The sequence below is a fragment of the Acomys minous genome (assembly GCF_964271855.1).
Source record: "Acomys minous genome assembly, chromosome: 14".
NCBI lineage: Eukaryota > Metazoa > Chordata > Mammalia > Rodentia > Muridae > Acomys > Acomys minous.
In genome coordinates, this window is record NC_140496.1 from 63515538 (window position 1) to 63530079 (window position 14542).

Genomic DNA, 14542 nt, shown 5'->3' on the forward strand with positions numbered 1-14542 from the left:
AAGAGGCAGAGCTACAGAATGGAAGTTTAAGGGACATGCTCTGATTTGTAAGACACAAGCTCATACTATAGGTGGTAGAAACCCACATGCCTTGCTTAACTAGTTCTGCAGCTTCTAGGAATCATTACATCTTTTTAGATGGTTTATGGAAGTGGTTGCTGAACCTATGTAGATCTTGCAAAGTTTCAGACCAAGAACCAGAATCCTGTAAAGGCTGTGAAAAGACTGAGGCTCCAATATAAAGCTACCACATCCTTTGCAGAGACTGAACTTTGGAGCTGTTGTGGTGGCAGAGTTTGTAATTCCAGCATTCAGAAAGCTAAGGTGGGTGAACTCAGAGTTCAAGACTAACATAGGCTACTGTGGGACACTGTTCAGACCCTCCCCTTCCCCCATTGCTGAATGATTCTGTTACTCCACTAGGTAAGTGACTACACCAACCAGGGCCAGCTGAGGCTTTCTAAAAAGCAACCTCTAGCCTGGTGATGCTGATGGTATCTATGGCCAAAGGAGGCAAACACAAGAGTGCTGTTCAGATTCCCTCCATACTGAAAAAGAATCTAGAATGTATGTATTTATTTCAAATAACCTTTAGGACCTCAGTTTATAGCTTTGGAATAATACAAAAACACTAGGCAGAATTCAGAAGACAGCCTAAACGCCACTCTGAATTACAGCAATACTGTGTGACAACTGGTATTTTATTTAGCCTCTCCCAGCCTCAATTTCCACTAGGTATAAACACCTGTTAAATGCCTGCTGAAATTCAGATGAAGCAATAGATGTTAACTGTGCTCAGGGAGGATTAGCAGTCTTTCTTTTCCTGCTTTGTCTTGGATTATCGTTGTATCCCATCACCCGCCTCTGATTTTCTGAGTCTTGGATAGCCCAGACTGACCTAAAACACCACAGTCAAAGTGACTTTGAGATTCTGCTCCCTTTTCTACCTATCCTAGATATTAAAGAAACTGAAAATATGTGCACAATAAAAATAAAGTGTTCCACAGAGGAAATCTGGCTCCTATCTCAAATTCCAAAACAGAGAGTGCAAAGCAACACCCCACCCCACCTCTTGTCTGGACACTTACTTAATGGGATAATGACTGCAATATAAAGACCCACTGGAGGGAAATATGAACAAAGCATTCTTCCTTTTGGAGAGAGAGTAACAGTTTCTACAGTATAAAGTGGTCAAAGGCACATCATGACTACACAGCTGACCGTATTTCCTTAATTGTTAAAGAACAGAAAAAAAATGTTTAAAAATTTAAAAACATTTGAAACTTTAGTTTACATTTTCTTTGAATAAAACTGAGAAAAAAAGGCTGGCTCTGAGATCATATATTTATTTAAAAAAATAAAATGGATTGACAAAGTAACCACATTATCTGCATGCTAGTGAGATTTCCCAAGCCCGTGAGAAACACCATTTCTTGATCAATAATAAAATCACTTCCTCAACAATGTACAGACAGGAAACCTTTCCATCCAAGTTTAAGGTTTTTATCACTGTTCTCAACTCACAAGCTAGTAGATGTGTGTGTCACAGCTGAGCTTCGTACAAAAGAATGTCTGCGAAGACAACAAACAAGGTGTTACTGAAAGATGATGATTTGTTAAATCAGAAAGCAACCATCTTTTGGCCTGCGAAGCTTTTACACCAGAATCACCACCACTGGGATGTGCTCCTCTGACAGTGTTGTTCTGAATTCAGGATAATCACAAACACATGGCATTTTCCCTGCATGCTTGCTGCAGCCAAACCCTGTTTGACATCATGTTCAGTTTGCAGGACAGGGCCTGAAATTCCCATTCTCAACAGGACAGTTAGGGAGTGTTACCAGTGACAAAGAATGAAAGTTATATGACATTGATTATTATAAATTATATTTGTTCTTATCCACCCCCGTTCTCCTTTGTATGTTCAGATTCCTTCCAGCAGGAAACATGAGCTGAGTAGAACCCAGACACATCATTAGTGATGATTCGAGTGAGCGGTAGAGGCTTTAATTCTGAAGACATGTATATGCAGGTGAGAAGCAATCTGATTGCAAACACTGACACAGTAACGGATCAAATCAAAGAAAGAGAAGACCTGAAAAGAGAAGAGATGTTTGGTTAGATTCTCAGCATGTGCGCAGACCACCCTAAGCTTCCAGAAAGAATAGAAGGTGTTTTCTGACTTTTTTCTCCCCAATTCACCTTCATACAGTTGAGTAACTCAGTTGCCTCCTGGTGTCTCCTTTACAACTAAGGATTAACAAATTCTTCCTTAGAGAGAGATGGCAAATATGTCACATTTTTTATTTTTTATTTTATTTTATTTTGAGGCAGAGCTTCCTAGGCTAGCTAGCTCAGGCTGGCCTCAACATCAGCATGGAGCTGATGAAGACCTTCACCTTCCTCTCCTCTGGCTTCCACTTCCCCAGTGCTAGGCTCACAGCCAGTGCCATCATGCCTGACTTTCCGGTGCTGGGGATCAAAAGTAAGGCTTCATGCATGCAATTGAACACCCAGCAAAGTATTTAAAGCTTTCTGATTTGCATTCTCTGTCACAACTGCTCAACTCCACCAGTATAAAATTAAAGTAGGCACAGGCAATTTATAAACGAGTGACTATGGCTGAGTACAGTCTGACGTTCTGTTAGATGCACAATCACAAATTTTTAAGTTTTTGAGTTTTAATGTAGGTAGGACTACTTAGAATAACACACATACAGGCTAACACTGACATCATAAAGAATTCCCAACACGTTACAAATGTGGGTTTCTGGCATTTTAGTCATTACTACCATTCTATGATTTCTTAGGACTGCTCAACTCAGACAAGAAAACAAGTAACTTACAAATTACAAAATATGATAGCATAATACCTACCAGGGCAATCCAAAGCACAATATATTCATCAATGAAGCTGTTGAAATATTGGTCTAGAAACAAAAGTGCCGGACCTATGAATGCTGTGTCATGCAAATGCATTTCACTTTTCGTCATGTGTGCAACCTAAGAGTAGAACAAAATCAATGAAATAGGCACTTTCATTCCATAGCTCTCAGCAACAGAGTAAATCAGTATTATGTTCTAATACAAAGCTCCAAGAACGACTCAGCAATAGTTGTTGATTTTATAAAACTAAAACCCTACATAGTTAGAACTGTATGAGAAAAGGGAATCATGCCAATTGTATTGGTGAAAACACTTTGGTACAAGACACTTCAATGTGTATCCAGGAGGAGATCAAAGAATGTACACACACTGACTAACCAAATTAAAGCGTGGACAGAATGTGAAAACATAGAGCTTCAAAGGACTTCAGGTAAGCTCAAAATGGAGCATCTGGAGAGTAAAAATAGTTCTTGTATTGATATGAAGAGATTTTTTAATTGCAAACTCCTGGACTACTTAGGAGGAGCCACAGAATGAAATCCAGGTCTACAAAACCAAAATAGGATGAAAATACAAATCTGAGGTGCTTACCACAAGCTTATTAGTGATTTTAGCCGACACAAAACCAAACGTCAATATATAAAGACATGGATGCTTTTCAAAAAGCTGAACAGCTGACTTCTTGTAGATCATAACAGCTAACGTGATCACTGATCCAATGTGGAGAAAAGGAGAAAGGACACTTGTTCCCTGTGCAGAGCAGAGTTAGAACATTTAATGCTGTCAGATACTACATGGATCTACCACGAAACACTTTAACCCAAACTTCCTAGAACCTCACAATGGCCGCTAGCTAACAACTGCAATGAAAAACAGGTTCCATGAACTGGTAAGGCACACATAGGACTGCACTTGGCGTACATAGCATGTCATACTTTCTTTGCGTTGTGCCCATATACACAAAACATGTACATTTATCAGCACATAAAAGTATACATAAATATGTATTTTAAAGGCTTAATAGAAATTCTAAGTTGCCAAATGATTATATAACTTTTAAATGAAAAGCAAAGTAGTGGCAAGAACACGTGTTAGCTTGCAAATCTCTGCACATCTTAAGGTGTACTCACTGCTATGGTTGATCCATTTTTGCCAACACCACCTGTGAAGATTACACGGAAGTAATTTGCACAGGAAAATATGGTCCCTGCCACAGTACAAAGTGCAGGAAAAATTTTCATTTGAATATTCAGCACTGGAATCTTTAATGGGTAGAGAGAAAGGACAATTAAAATATATACACATTCAAATAAGAAAATAGTACCATCAAGTATTTATTTATAGTTTCAAATATTCTCCTTCCCTTATAGTTAATACGTATGTAACAGAAATTTCTTTCTCTTCTCATTATGAGCAATATAACAAGTCTCAAATGATGAGACTCGCTATTGACATGAAAATCCAATGTTATTAATTTGCATCGTAAGCTCAGTATACCTCTGTGAATGCATCTAAGGTCTGGCAACAGTGAATGAAGTTGTCTTGTGGCATTTGTTTGTTTGTTTGTATTAAATAAAAGGGTGCCTTTACATTCTTTGCATGCTTTCTGAATTTCACCTCTATAAATGTAGTACCTTCCCAGTTGTTAGACAGTATAGAGTGTAAGTAACAGAAGCATTTATAAATTAGCGTAGTACAGAAAGACAAAAGAGAAAAGTTCTATGCGGAAGAATTCCAACTCTGAACTGCTAGGATACAGCCAGCTAGTAAAAGCCGAGGGCAACTGAAGTGGTATTTATTACAAAACAAAAAAAATTAAGTACATCCAAACTCGGGCAGCTCTACAAGTGGACCACCAGCTGTAATATATAAAGCTTACTTTTCAGGAAAAAAATATATTGCTATATGACTGTACATTGCAAATATGATTTACCTAAAGTAAGATGAGGGGTTCAGCTGAGTGAATTTGTGATATGTATTTAATCTTACAAGCACAATACCTATTATTTAAAATGGAAGGCATACTAAATGTTGGAGGTCACCAAAGGTGTCGCCTGTTTTACATCCATTCATTTGCTTTTCTGGTTTCAAAATTTGTCCAAAGGTAGTGATTATAGTCAGACTGCAAAAGACTACAAGGCTGTCATAGATAATGAGGTCTTAAAATGGAAACACTTAAAAAGGGCTATTTACACTATTCAGACTGTTATTTGCCTATGTTTTAAACTCAAATAGGATATGAGGTTTCTCTTTGTAATATAAAACTCCAGTAAAATTGGCAGACCAGATCTAAAATGTCTAGATGTTCCATATCTTCAAAATTCTCGAGAACTTACTTTGTTTACACATCTCTCTCACATCTTGCAAAACTGCAGCTCTAAAAAGAAAGTGGAACCAACTATTTGAGCCTCAGGTCACACTAAGCAGGTTTAATCTTCCAAATGAAATAGCTCCACTTATAGTCCAGAAATGTGTACATCACCCAAACTGTCCTCCTCCTCACCTAATGTCCTGCCTTACAGGCCATGTTCAAGCTTTTCAGGAGAGGAGATCATTCTAATGTGGCTTTGAACTGCTGTAGATCCTTCTTTGCTCTATCTAATTCAGAGATCCCCCTCACTCCTGGTCTCACTGACGCCCTGCTCCTTTCCTACGTCCCAGTCCTCTGCCATCCCCCATTCCCGCTCCTGAGACAACGGGTGTTTCTGGCAAAGGGAGAGACATGCCACTTGCCTACTCCACTCCAGGGGCATCCACATTAGACCCAGGGAGTCAGCACTCCGAATGAGACAAGTATGACACAGTCACTCATGCCACAGCTAGCCTGATCAAGCATCGTAACTTGTACTTACAACCTGGCCAAACTGTATTAGAATTATGAAATTTTTGCCCTTTGGAAGAAAGAATGAATAGAAATACTAAAAAATCCAGGCAAATTAATACAAAGCTGGGATCAAGTATGCCAGCAATTAAGGATGTGGAGCAAAGAATCCATGTTAGCTATACCCATAAAAATACAAGTATAGAGTTTAATTTGAATTGATTTTTAAAATTATGAATATTAACTGGTGGAGGCAGGGGGTCACATGGAAATTGGAGGACAACTTTGTGGGGGTTGTTCTCTTTCTATCATGTGGGTCCCAGCATTTGAACTAGGTCACCTGGTTTCAGTGGCAAGGGTCCCCACTGTCTGAGCCTGGATTAATCTCTTTGGGGCCCTGGTGACCAAAGGTGATCACCATGTATATCTGAATGAAGATTCAGACCTGTCCCTTTCCCTGTGTGTGCTAACTTCCTGTTTTGTGAGAGGATATAGAATGATCTCCCTTGCACCTTATAATGGAAAAGGCAGCGCACACAGGAAATGTGAGGCAAAGTGCACAGAAGACTCATGTATTACATGTATTACAACTGATCGGAAAAAGGTGAGAGTGGAAAAAAATTACATTCTCAGCACTTCTACCAAACATAATATATATGTTTTGATTAGATTTTGAAGATACACAGTATTTTAATAGGTTTTGTGGAAATAAAATTATAATTTTAAGAGTAGAAGAGTGTGGAAAAACTTGTTCATAACTCAGTGAAGACTTGTTTTATTTACTTTAATATGTTCATATGTGTATTTGTACATGTGAATCCAGTGCCTGTGGAGGCCAGAAGAGGGTGTCAGATCCCCTGAAGCTGAAATTATAGGGGGGTATCAGCCTCCTGCTGTGGGTGGGTGCTTTACAAGACCAGCACACGCTCTTGCTCTTCACTACCCAGCCATTTCTCCAGCCTTATGCAAATTATTTTAAGTAAATTTTATGAAAATCCTAACAATGTTAATATAATTACCACATCAAATAAGGCTTTAAGGAAAATCACTATGTCGAAATTATTTAAGTGTAAAGGCACCTTCTTTTAAGTCTTTCATTTCAGGGGCTGGTGCTGCAGCTCAGAGGCATGGTGTTTGTCTAGCAACCTGAAGTGCTTAATCCCCAGCACCAGAAAGAAGCCTTTTAGTTCAAGAAAGACAAATACATTATATTACATGTCATCTTCCTTCCTGCAACAATCCCAAACAATTTGCCTATAGTAGCATTTACTTGGTTGCTTCAGATGAATTCTAAAGGATTAAAAATATTTAATCAAGCCAGGCTTGGTGGCGCACGCCTTTAATCCCAGCACTTGGGAGGCAGAGGCAGGTGGATTGCTGTGAGTTTGAGGCCAGCCTGGTCTACAAAGGGAGTCCAGGACAGCCAAGGCTACACAGAGAAACCCTGTCTTGAAAAACAAAAACAAAACAAAAAACTGAGCAATATTTAATCAATAACTGCACTTAAAAGAATCAAAAGTAGGCATGCCTTTAATCCCAGCACCGGACAGGCAGAAGCAGAAGGACCTCTGTGAGTTCGAGGCCAACCTGGTCTACAGAATGGGTCCAAGACAGCTAGGACTACACAGAGTGACCCTGTATTGAAAAGCCCACCAACTAACCAACAAACCAGAATCAAATGTAAATAACCATGAGTAAATTAATTTTTGTAAGATTAACTATTTGCATATTCAGATTCATGCCCCTACTCCCTTCTAAAATAGTTAGTTCCAAAGGAAATATGTTTTAGGAGGAACCAATGAACAAAAACTTAAACTTATTTCCTGAAATGTATTAACTTTTGTGAATGAAAGTATTCCTTTTCCAACAAAACAAAACCCCAGAAAATAGCAATAACATCAACAATAACCATTAATAAAAACTCAACTCTTTGGGAGAAAAGTGTGGCAAAGAATGGGTAATCCAAATATGAGTAGCTGCCAATCTGACCTTTGAAAAATAAAGATACTCTGCAATCAAACTTCTTAAGACATTTGCAATATTTTTGTTTTCTTTTACCATAAATACAATTTCTAAATTTATGGTAAAAGTCTTATAATTTAACAAGGACTTGGAAAATAAAGCCTCTTTTATGGCCTGTGGTTTTTGTTATGGCCTGTGGTTTTTGTTTTGTTTTGTTTAGTTTTTTTAATGTAAATTCTGTATGTGAGCCCTAAATAAACATATTTTCTCCATTTTGGCACAAATGATGGGACTACAGACACTACTTGCCGTCATGGTTTCTGAACCAAATATATATATATTCAACAATAAACCTCTGAGCCATGTAAAAAGAAAAATGAGTCTGGACACTACTGATCCTAAAATGGAAATGCTAAAAAATTCAAAACCTGATTTTCAAATTCAGATTTTAGAGTATTCTGATTTCAGATTAGGAGTAAGTAAGTGCTGATATATGTTCTGAAATCCAAAATGACCCACAATTTGAAACACTTGTGATCCTAAGCTTTCAGGATATGGGATAGTAACCTGCACAGCAGTTTGAGGTCAAACAACACAAATAATTTTAGTAGTTCTCCAATTATTAGAAGTTAGAAGTTATGTTCTCCCTTATAGTTTAATGATGTAAGCATCACAATATAGAGAAAATAACAAGTCAGGGACTAGGGATCTCTTTTTCTGACACATTCTAATCATATTAGGCCTGACTTTGGACTGCTTGGTCTAGGAATCGAATTTTAAAATATACCAAGTCAGTTTGACAACTTTAAAAAATGTCTTTACAAAGCCAGGCATGGTGGTAAACTGACCTGACCTCGGGTCTTGGACACCGAGGCAATGGCATCATGAGCCCGAGGTACACAAATTATAAGACTTTAAATACACATTCAAGCAGATAATAAGAAAAGAGGCACCCTCCAGCTTGAGAAAAAACACAATTATTTAGATTACAGGCAAAGATATGTAGGATAAACATTTGGCTTTTGTTGCTGTTCCTTTGAATCTGGTCTTAGCAGCCCAGGCTAGTGAGTTTACTGGGTAGCCGAGGACTTTTAACTTCTGATCCTGTGGCACTGTATCTACCTCCCAAGTGCTCAGATTATTTGACCTTTTAAAAAGCTAGTTACATAGCTTACTTGCACAAACTATACTGAGAAAGGGAAGAAGTATGTCTGAACCAATTTAGTGCCAGATACTCACTAAGAAATAACATATCGGTATAACATGAATACAGATATTTGAAATATATGGAAACATAATATAGTACCATATTTAAGGATTAGTTCTATAAACCAGGTGTTAAACTTTTCAAAACATCGAACAGAATTCTCATTTTGTGGATATTAAAATACTTAAGAAAAAAGGCATTTTATATATGTTTAAGATATTCAAAACAGTATTCTGGAGAGAAATTTTGATTTAAAACACAAAGTCTATAAAACTAACTATAGTCCCAAATGAAGGCTTTATGATGTAGTTTTAGGAAAATAAATCTACTTTTTCTTCTTGTTAAGGCTAAACTTTTTTTTTTTAAAAAGCCTGAACAAAAGCAGCTCATGTATGAAAAGGCCAAGGTAATAAAATTCTTTCTATACTTCAGTCACAGACACCAAGAGGCGTCTACAATAACATCTATGCACACAACTGCAATTGTGTACTGAAGAATGGTTTAAGAATTTTCCTGGTTGACTGAAATTTGTTTTTATTCTTTTATCTCCTTTCTTTATAAGCACATCCCTGAACAAAAGGCAATTAACACTCAGGGACGTACCTAATTTACCATTATGAAGTGAATTAAGTAAGGGGAAAGTCTTACTCCATTTTTCTTGTATTTTGAAATATTCTGATTTTTAAGAGCTATATTCATTACAGGTTACTAAATGTTTTTTAGTACAACCACATTCAATAATTACCAAGGGGAGAGTGGTGACCAGCAGCTAACTGCTAAGCCGAGAGTACTGACTACCCTGCCTAATCATCAACAACACTTGAACAAACTGTGAGGTGGAGACTAGGTGGGAGACTAAGGCAGAAGGATAATTTCTATAAGGCCAGCCTCACCCATTTTCCCAAGAGAAAAGGGCAAAACAAAACAAAGCCCAAACTGGAACTGGAAGCAATCACGTAAAGAGCATCAGCTTTCACTGACTGGCACTGCCCTAAGTGATGGCACATGTTAACTCATCGAGTGATGGGTCTTATCAGTATCCCCATTTTGCAGAGGAGGAAACTAAACTGGACAGTTACCTAATAGACAGAAGTTTGAATGAGGGGCAACGGAGCCTTTCACACAGACAACTGGGTTCCAGACCTTGTGACTCTGGCCCACATATTTTCTCTCAGAGGGCTCACAGGAGGTTAAAAAAAAAAGGTGGGGGGGGGGGCGGCGATTGTAGAGTAATATATTTCAGTGCAGAAAGAAAGACCTGGTGTTTCAAATAATCCCACAGCACTCAGATAATTTGCCACTATATATTGTTTTTCTTTTTTCCTTTTCTGTGCTAGAGTTAATTTACAATGTTAAATCTTAAATTTGTTATTCAGCACTAAGCTCATGATAGAAGACCTACTAAAGTAATACAGTAAAGAAAAAAGAAAAAAAAGTCATTTAATTGTGTTGCCACTTAACTTACTTGTCACATTACCTGTTGTGTCCTTGAATGTAAAATAGGATGACAACAAAGACTTAGATTCTCAATGTCCTTCAAAACACATTCAATGCACACAGAATTTCAAAGAATACAATTCTCATGCTCTAAAAAGAAACTTCCTACTGTTTGCTGTAACTTTCGTTCTCAAAAAAAAAGTAAAATAACTTTAAAATATTACCCTTTAACTGGATTGTCCTATATTAGAAACACAAGCAGAAGAGAGCATGCATTATATAGGATACAGGATGTCAACAAAATTACCATAGATTGCCAAAATGGTGGTCCTCCAATCACTGCCAGCAAATGCATGATTATTATGAAGATTTGCACTTCAGTCACATCAATTCTGATTAGGTACAAAAAGCCAAAAAAGCCGAATTAATCAAAACACAATTCCAAGTTAATTAATTGCAAGCAAAGCAGCATTCCTCTATCATGCACAACAGAAGATAAATTTCAAATATGGAGCAAAGGGGGGAAAAGGACGTATCAGAAATTTGTTATGAACAAAATCACATAAAATCCAGAGCCTTTTAAATTTAATTTGGTAAAATTCAGAGCAATAAAAACTCCCCTCTCCAAAGCAAATTTTCAATAACCTTTCCCACCAAAAAGAAAAAAGTTCATGTATGTATTAAAATTGGAGTATCAAGCAGAGAATTACACTGTATAGCTACACAGTATGAGATCCTCAAATATGCTCTTTGCAGTAGCAACAGAAATGGTGAGCTTTAACTGGAAGAAAATAAATGTATTGCCCCCTGGATATATTAATTTAATGGCCACTGTGCTATAGGCATGGGGGGAAAATCAAATCTTAGATTCTTTTCTCACTAGGTTAGCTACCATTCTGGAAAGAAAATTGAAAGCAGCTGAGTACTGAAGTTATTGAGTATTGAGATTATTGAAAATGACCTTATGGTCAAGAAGAGACAAGCAGTGCAAAAGGGGGTAGGGGCAACAGAAATGAGAAGACTGAATGTCTAAGAAGGAAGAAAAAAAAAAAACATGGGCAGAAAGATGGAGGAGACGTGCCCACGTGGGGGTTCCTTTCCTTCCACAGACCGGCACTTCACATGAGCTTGAGCGTGACATTCTTAGAACATAGGATCCAAACACTTTAAGGGAAAGAATTTATTCTACAGGCACACTGATTTTTTGTCTGTTTGTTTGTTTTTAACGGTTATTTGTTACAGAAGTAGTTATGATAGAGAAACCTTAAATCCCTTAATGAAGGCGTGGTTACGTAAGTTCCACATAATGGAGCAACCTGCAGCTTTTCTGTGGGGGCATGGCAACGCCCTGAATACTGAAATTGGAAATTATCAAATATTAAGTGAAAAACAAGTTCCAGAATACGTACATTCTACATTTTTGTGGAAAAAAATAAGGCAAATAATAGTTACCTTTTGTTTTTATCAGTAATTGCACATTACATTTCTAGAATGGATGTTCAGCTATTTGGGAGGACAGTGTAGCGACTGCTAGGCAGCCAGGGAGTAAGGGCAAGGGGGTTTCCCATGCTATATTTTTTTATTGTGTTACTTTTGTAATATGGTGGAAACTTCATTAATTGTAAAAAAAAAAAAAAAAACTAAGATAAATTCAACACAAGGAGGTTCGGTTTGTACAAAGTGGAGCTCCCTTTCTACAACTGATACTTAAAGCATAAAATCCACATCGACTCACAGTATGGAAGCTCTCGCACCCACAAGTAATCCTTTCCAAATAAAAACTACTGATCTTTATTTGCTGGATAAGTGCTTTTTAAATAGATGCATATCTAGCTACAAATATAAATTATTTTTATATACACATTTATTGGAAAAAAATTGGACTGAAGTAAGCTAAGAAGACTCAGTAGCGCTGACCTGGTGAGCGGCGATGCCAAAAGGGGGAACTACAGTCAGCAGCCGACTCAGGAGAATGAGCACGTAGGTGTGTCAAAGGTGACCGGGTCTGTCTCGGGTGGAGGGCAGGCATCTTACAACATTTTGCTGACATATGAAGTAGCCGCCTTTTGGAAGGGGAAGGGCCAGAAGTATAGAGTTACAAACTTCAAATGGAGCAACCTCACACAATTCATCTTTGTGCTGTGGATGAGTTTAAGAGCAAAAAGGAAGCATGAAAGATCTTTATAGTCTCAAAGTAAAGTTTCTAAGACAAAATTTGGAAGATTTCCTAAACTATTCAGATACTGTCACTGTATGTGGGAGAGAGGGCGAAGGAAAACTTACCAGTTGGTAGGTGGTTAGGTGGATTTTTTTCCTATTTGCTTACTGGGCTTAGAACAAATGCCTGAGCTGTCTATCATTGCTCCTGGAAGAATTAAACATGATACATTGTGGAGTTTAAACTTTCCTAGGTGGGGAGACTGTGAGGGTCAAAGGTCAAAAGCAGGCTCAACACACACACTAAGTCCCATGGATTAATCGTTTCTTTAACATTTTTGCATTTATTTTATGTGTATGGGTGTTTTGCTTGCATATGTTTATGCATTGTGTGTGTGTGTGTGTGTGTGTGTGTGTGTATGTGTTCAGTGTTTGCAGAGGATAGAAGGTGGTATCAGATCCCCTGAAACTGCAGTTACAGACAGTTGTGAGCCTTAATGTGGGTGCTGGCAATTGCACCTGGGAACAGCAGCCAGCACTCTGAACTAAGCCAGCTCTCCAGTCCCAGCAAACTGTCTCTATCAGCACTATTCTAAGGGTACAGCAGGGACAACAAAGTAGGCATGGTGGCACTGGTCTGTTATTCTAGTACTCTGTTAGGCTTAAGCTTGAGAATGCAAGTTCAAGGCCAGCCAGCTTGGGCTATACAGCAAGATCTTGACATAAAGAGAACAAAATGTCCTTAAGTGAATATGAGTCACTTTAATCTCTAAATAGGAGAACAGTGAATTCTTTTGCTGACATGAAAATCTTGGAAGCCGTCAAAGACTACAGGTTGGTAGCTTATAAAACTCACCATTGGGACAGTTATTACATCAGAGGAAGAAATGGCCTTTACAAGTTGTAAAAAAGTATAATGACCCAAACTATGTAAGTTTGCTAACTATGAGGGAATTGCCTGACCTCTCTCACCACAGTGCTCGGGATAAATCCAGGGCCTAACACAGTGGGGTCAAGCACTCCGCCACTAAGTTACAGCCCAGCTACTGACTATTTTCTGAGTCTTATTTTTATTCTCATCTTCCAGAGAGATGCACAAATGCATTTGGTTTAAGTTCTAATTCAAATTGAAAGGGAGATACAAAGGGATCCACTGAGAGCACATAATGATACTCATCGTCTTTTCCAAGAACTTATCATGGCTTCGTTCTCCAAAATGGGAAAATAATCTAATCTACCTCTCTTTTACATGCATCGTAAGTACTTTGAAGTTAATACATGCAGCTAATTTATAAGCATAACTATTTCTGTTACATCATAAATAGTAAATATAACTGGTATGTAACTTGGGTTTACTATTAACATGGTTGACACAGAATATATACGAGGGACAAAATCACAATAGAAAAATAAAACAAAACAAAAAAACTACCTTAGTTTGTACTATCTGATGTGAGCTTATGTTACAAACAAGCTTTTCTCTTAAAAAGCATCAATCTGAAGGACTAGGAATCATGTTCAATGGTCAGGGTATTACTAACTACGGCTTTATTTGTAAGTGGGGGTGAATGTCAAGTACTCTGGGTGAAGTGCAGTGTTAGGGACTGAAATGAAGATCAGGCAAGTGTTTCACCTTCTCTCCTCCACAAGGGCAAACGGTACATGACACGCACTGACGAGTAGTGAACGGTGCTAACCGCAGAGCTCACCGATAACTGCACGTACTTTTAATTCAAGCACTATATACAGAAGAAACAGATAAGTCAGCTTAGTTTTTAAGTAAGCTGAATTATTACAAACAGGATCACCTACAACATGAGTATGGCTCCTCACATTTTCTGAGAAAATTAAAAAGAGAAAGGCCATTGAAAACTTTAAGTGGAGACAAACATAGCCGAAGTCCCCTAAAGCAGAGGAACTGGCGGTAGGCCCAGACTAAATGGCAGCCTTTGAAGCAGAATAACCAAGAGTCTTTTCAGCTCATTTAGCATTTTCAGTATGCAGTTAAAGAATTACTGTCTTATTTTTCTTCTCTATCAGTCAGTTATTGAAGAAGTCTGTATAGTACTGGA

The 14542-nt window shown here is 37.9% G+C and overlaps 1 protein-coding gene across 5 annotated transcripts in view; it reads right to left on the reverse strand.

Annotated features, from left to right (window-relative positions):
* Positions 1 to 1326: 1326 nt before the first annotated feature.
* CEPT1 (choline/ethanolamine phosphotransferase 1) overlaps positions 1327 to 14542 on the reverse strand; it is a 40500-nt gene continuing 27284 nt past the window's right edge. For 4 of the 5 annotated variants that reach the window (XM_084757214.1, XM_084757216.1, XM_084757217.1 and 1 more), the window contains exons 5-9: positions 10621 to 10705; positions 4017 to 4148; positions 3478 to 3636; positions 2878 to 3003; positions 1327 to 2095 (exon numbers count right to left, since the gene is read on the reverse strand). In XM_084757214.1, coding sequence (XP_084613340.1) covers positions 1976 to 2095; positions 2878 to 3003; positions 3478 to 3636; positions 4017 to 4148; positions 10621 to 10705 — 622 coding nt within the window. In that variant the 3' untranslated portion in view covers positions 1327 to 1975. The remainder of the gene's footprint in view (positions 2096 to 2877; positions 3004 to 3477; positions 3637 to 4016; positions 4149 to 10620; positions 10706 to 14542) is intronic. The other variant, XM_084757215.1, reaches the window with a different exon arrangement.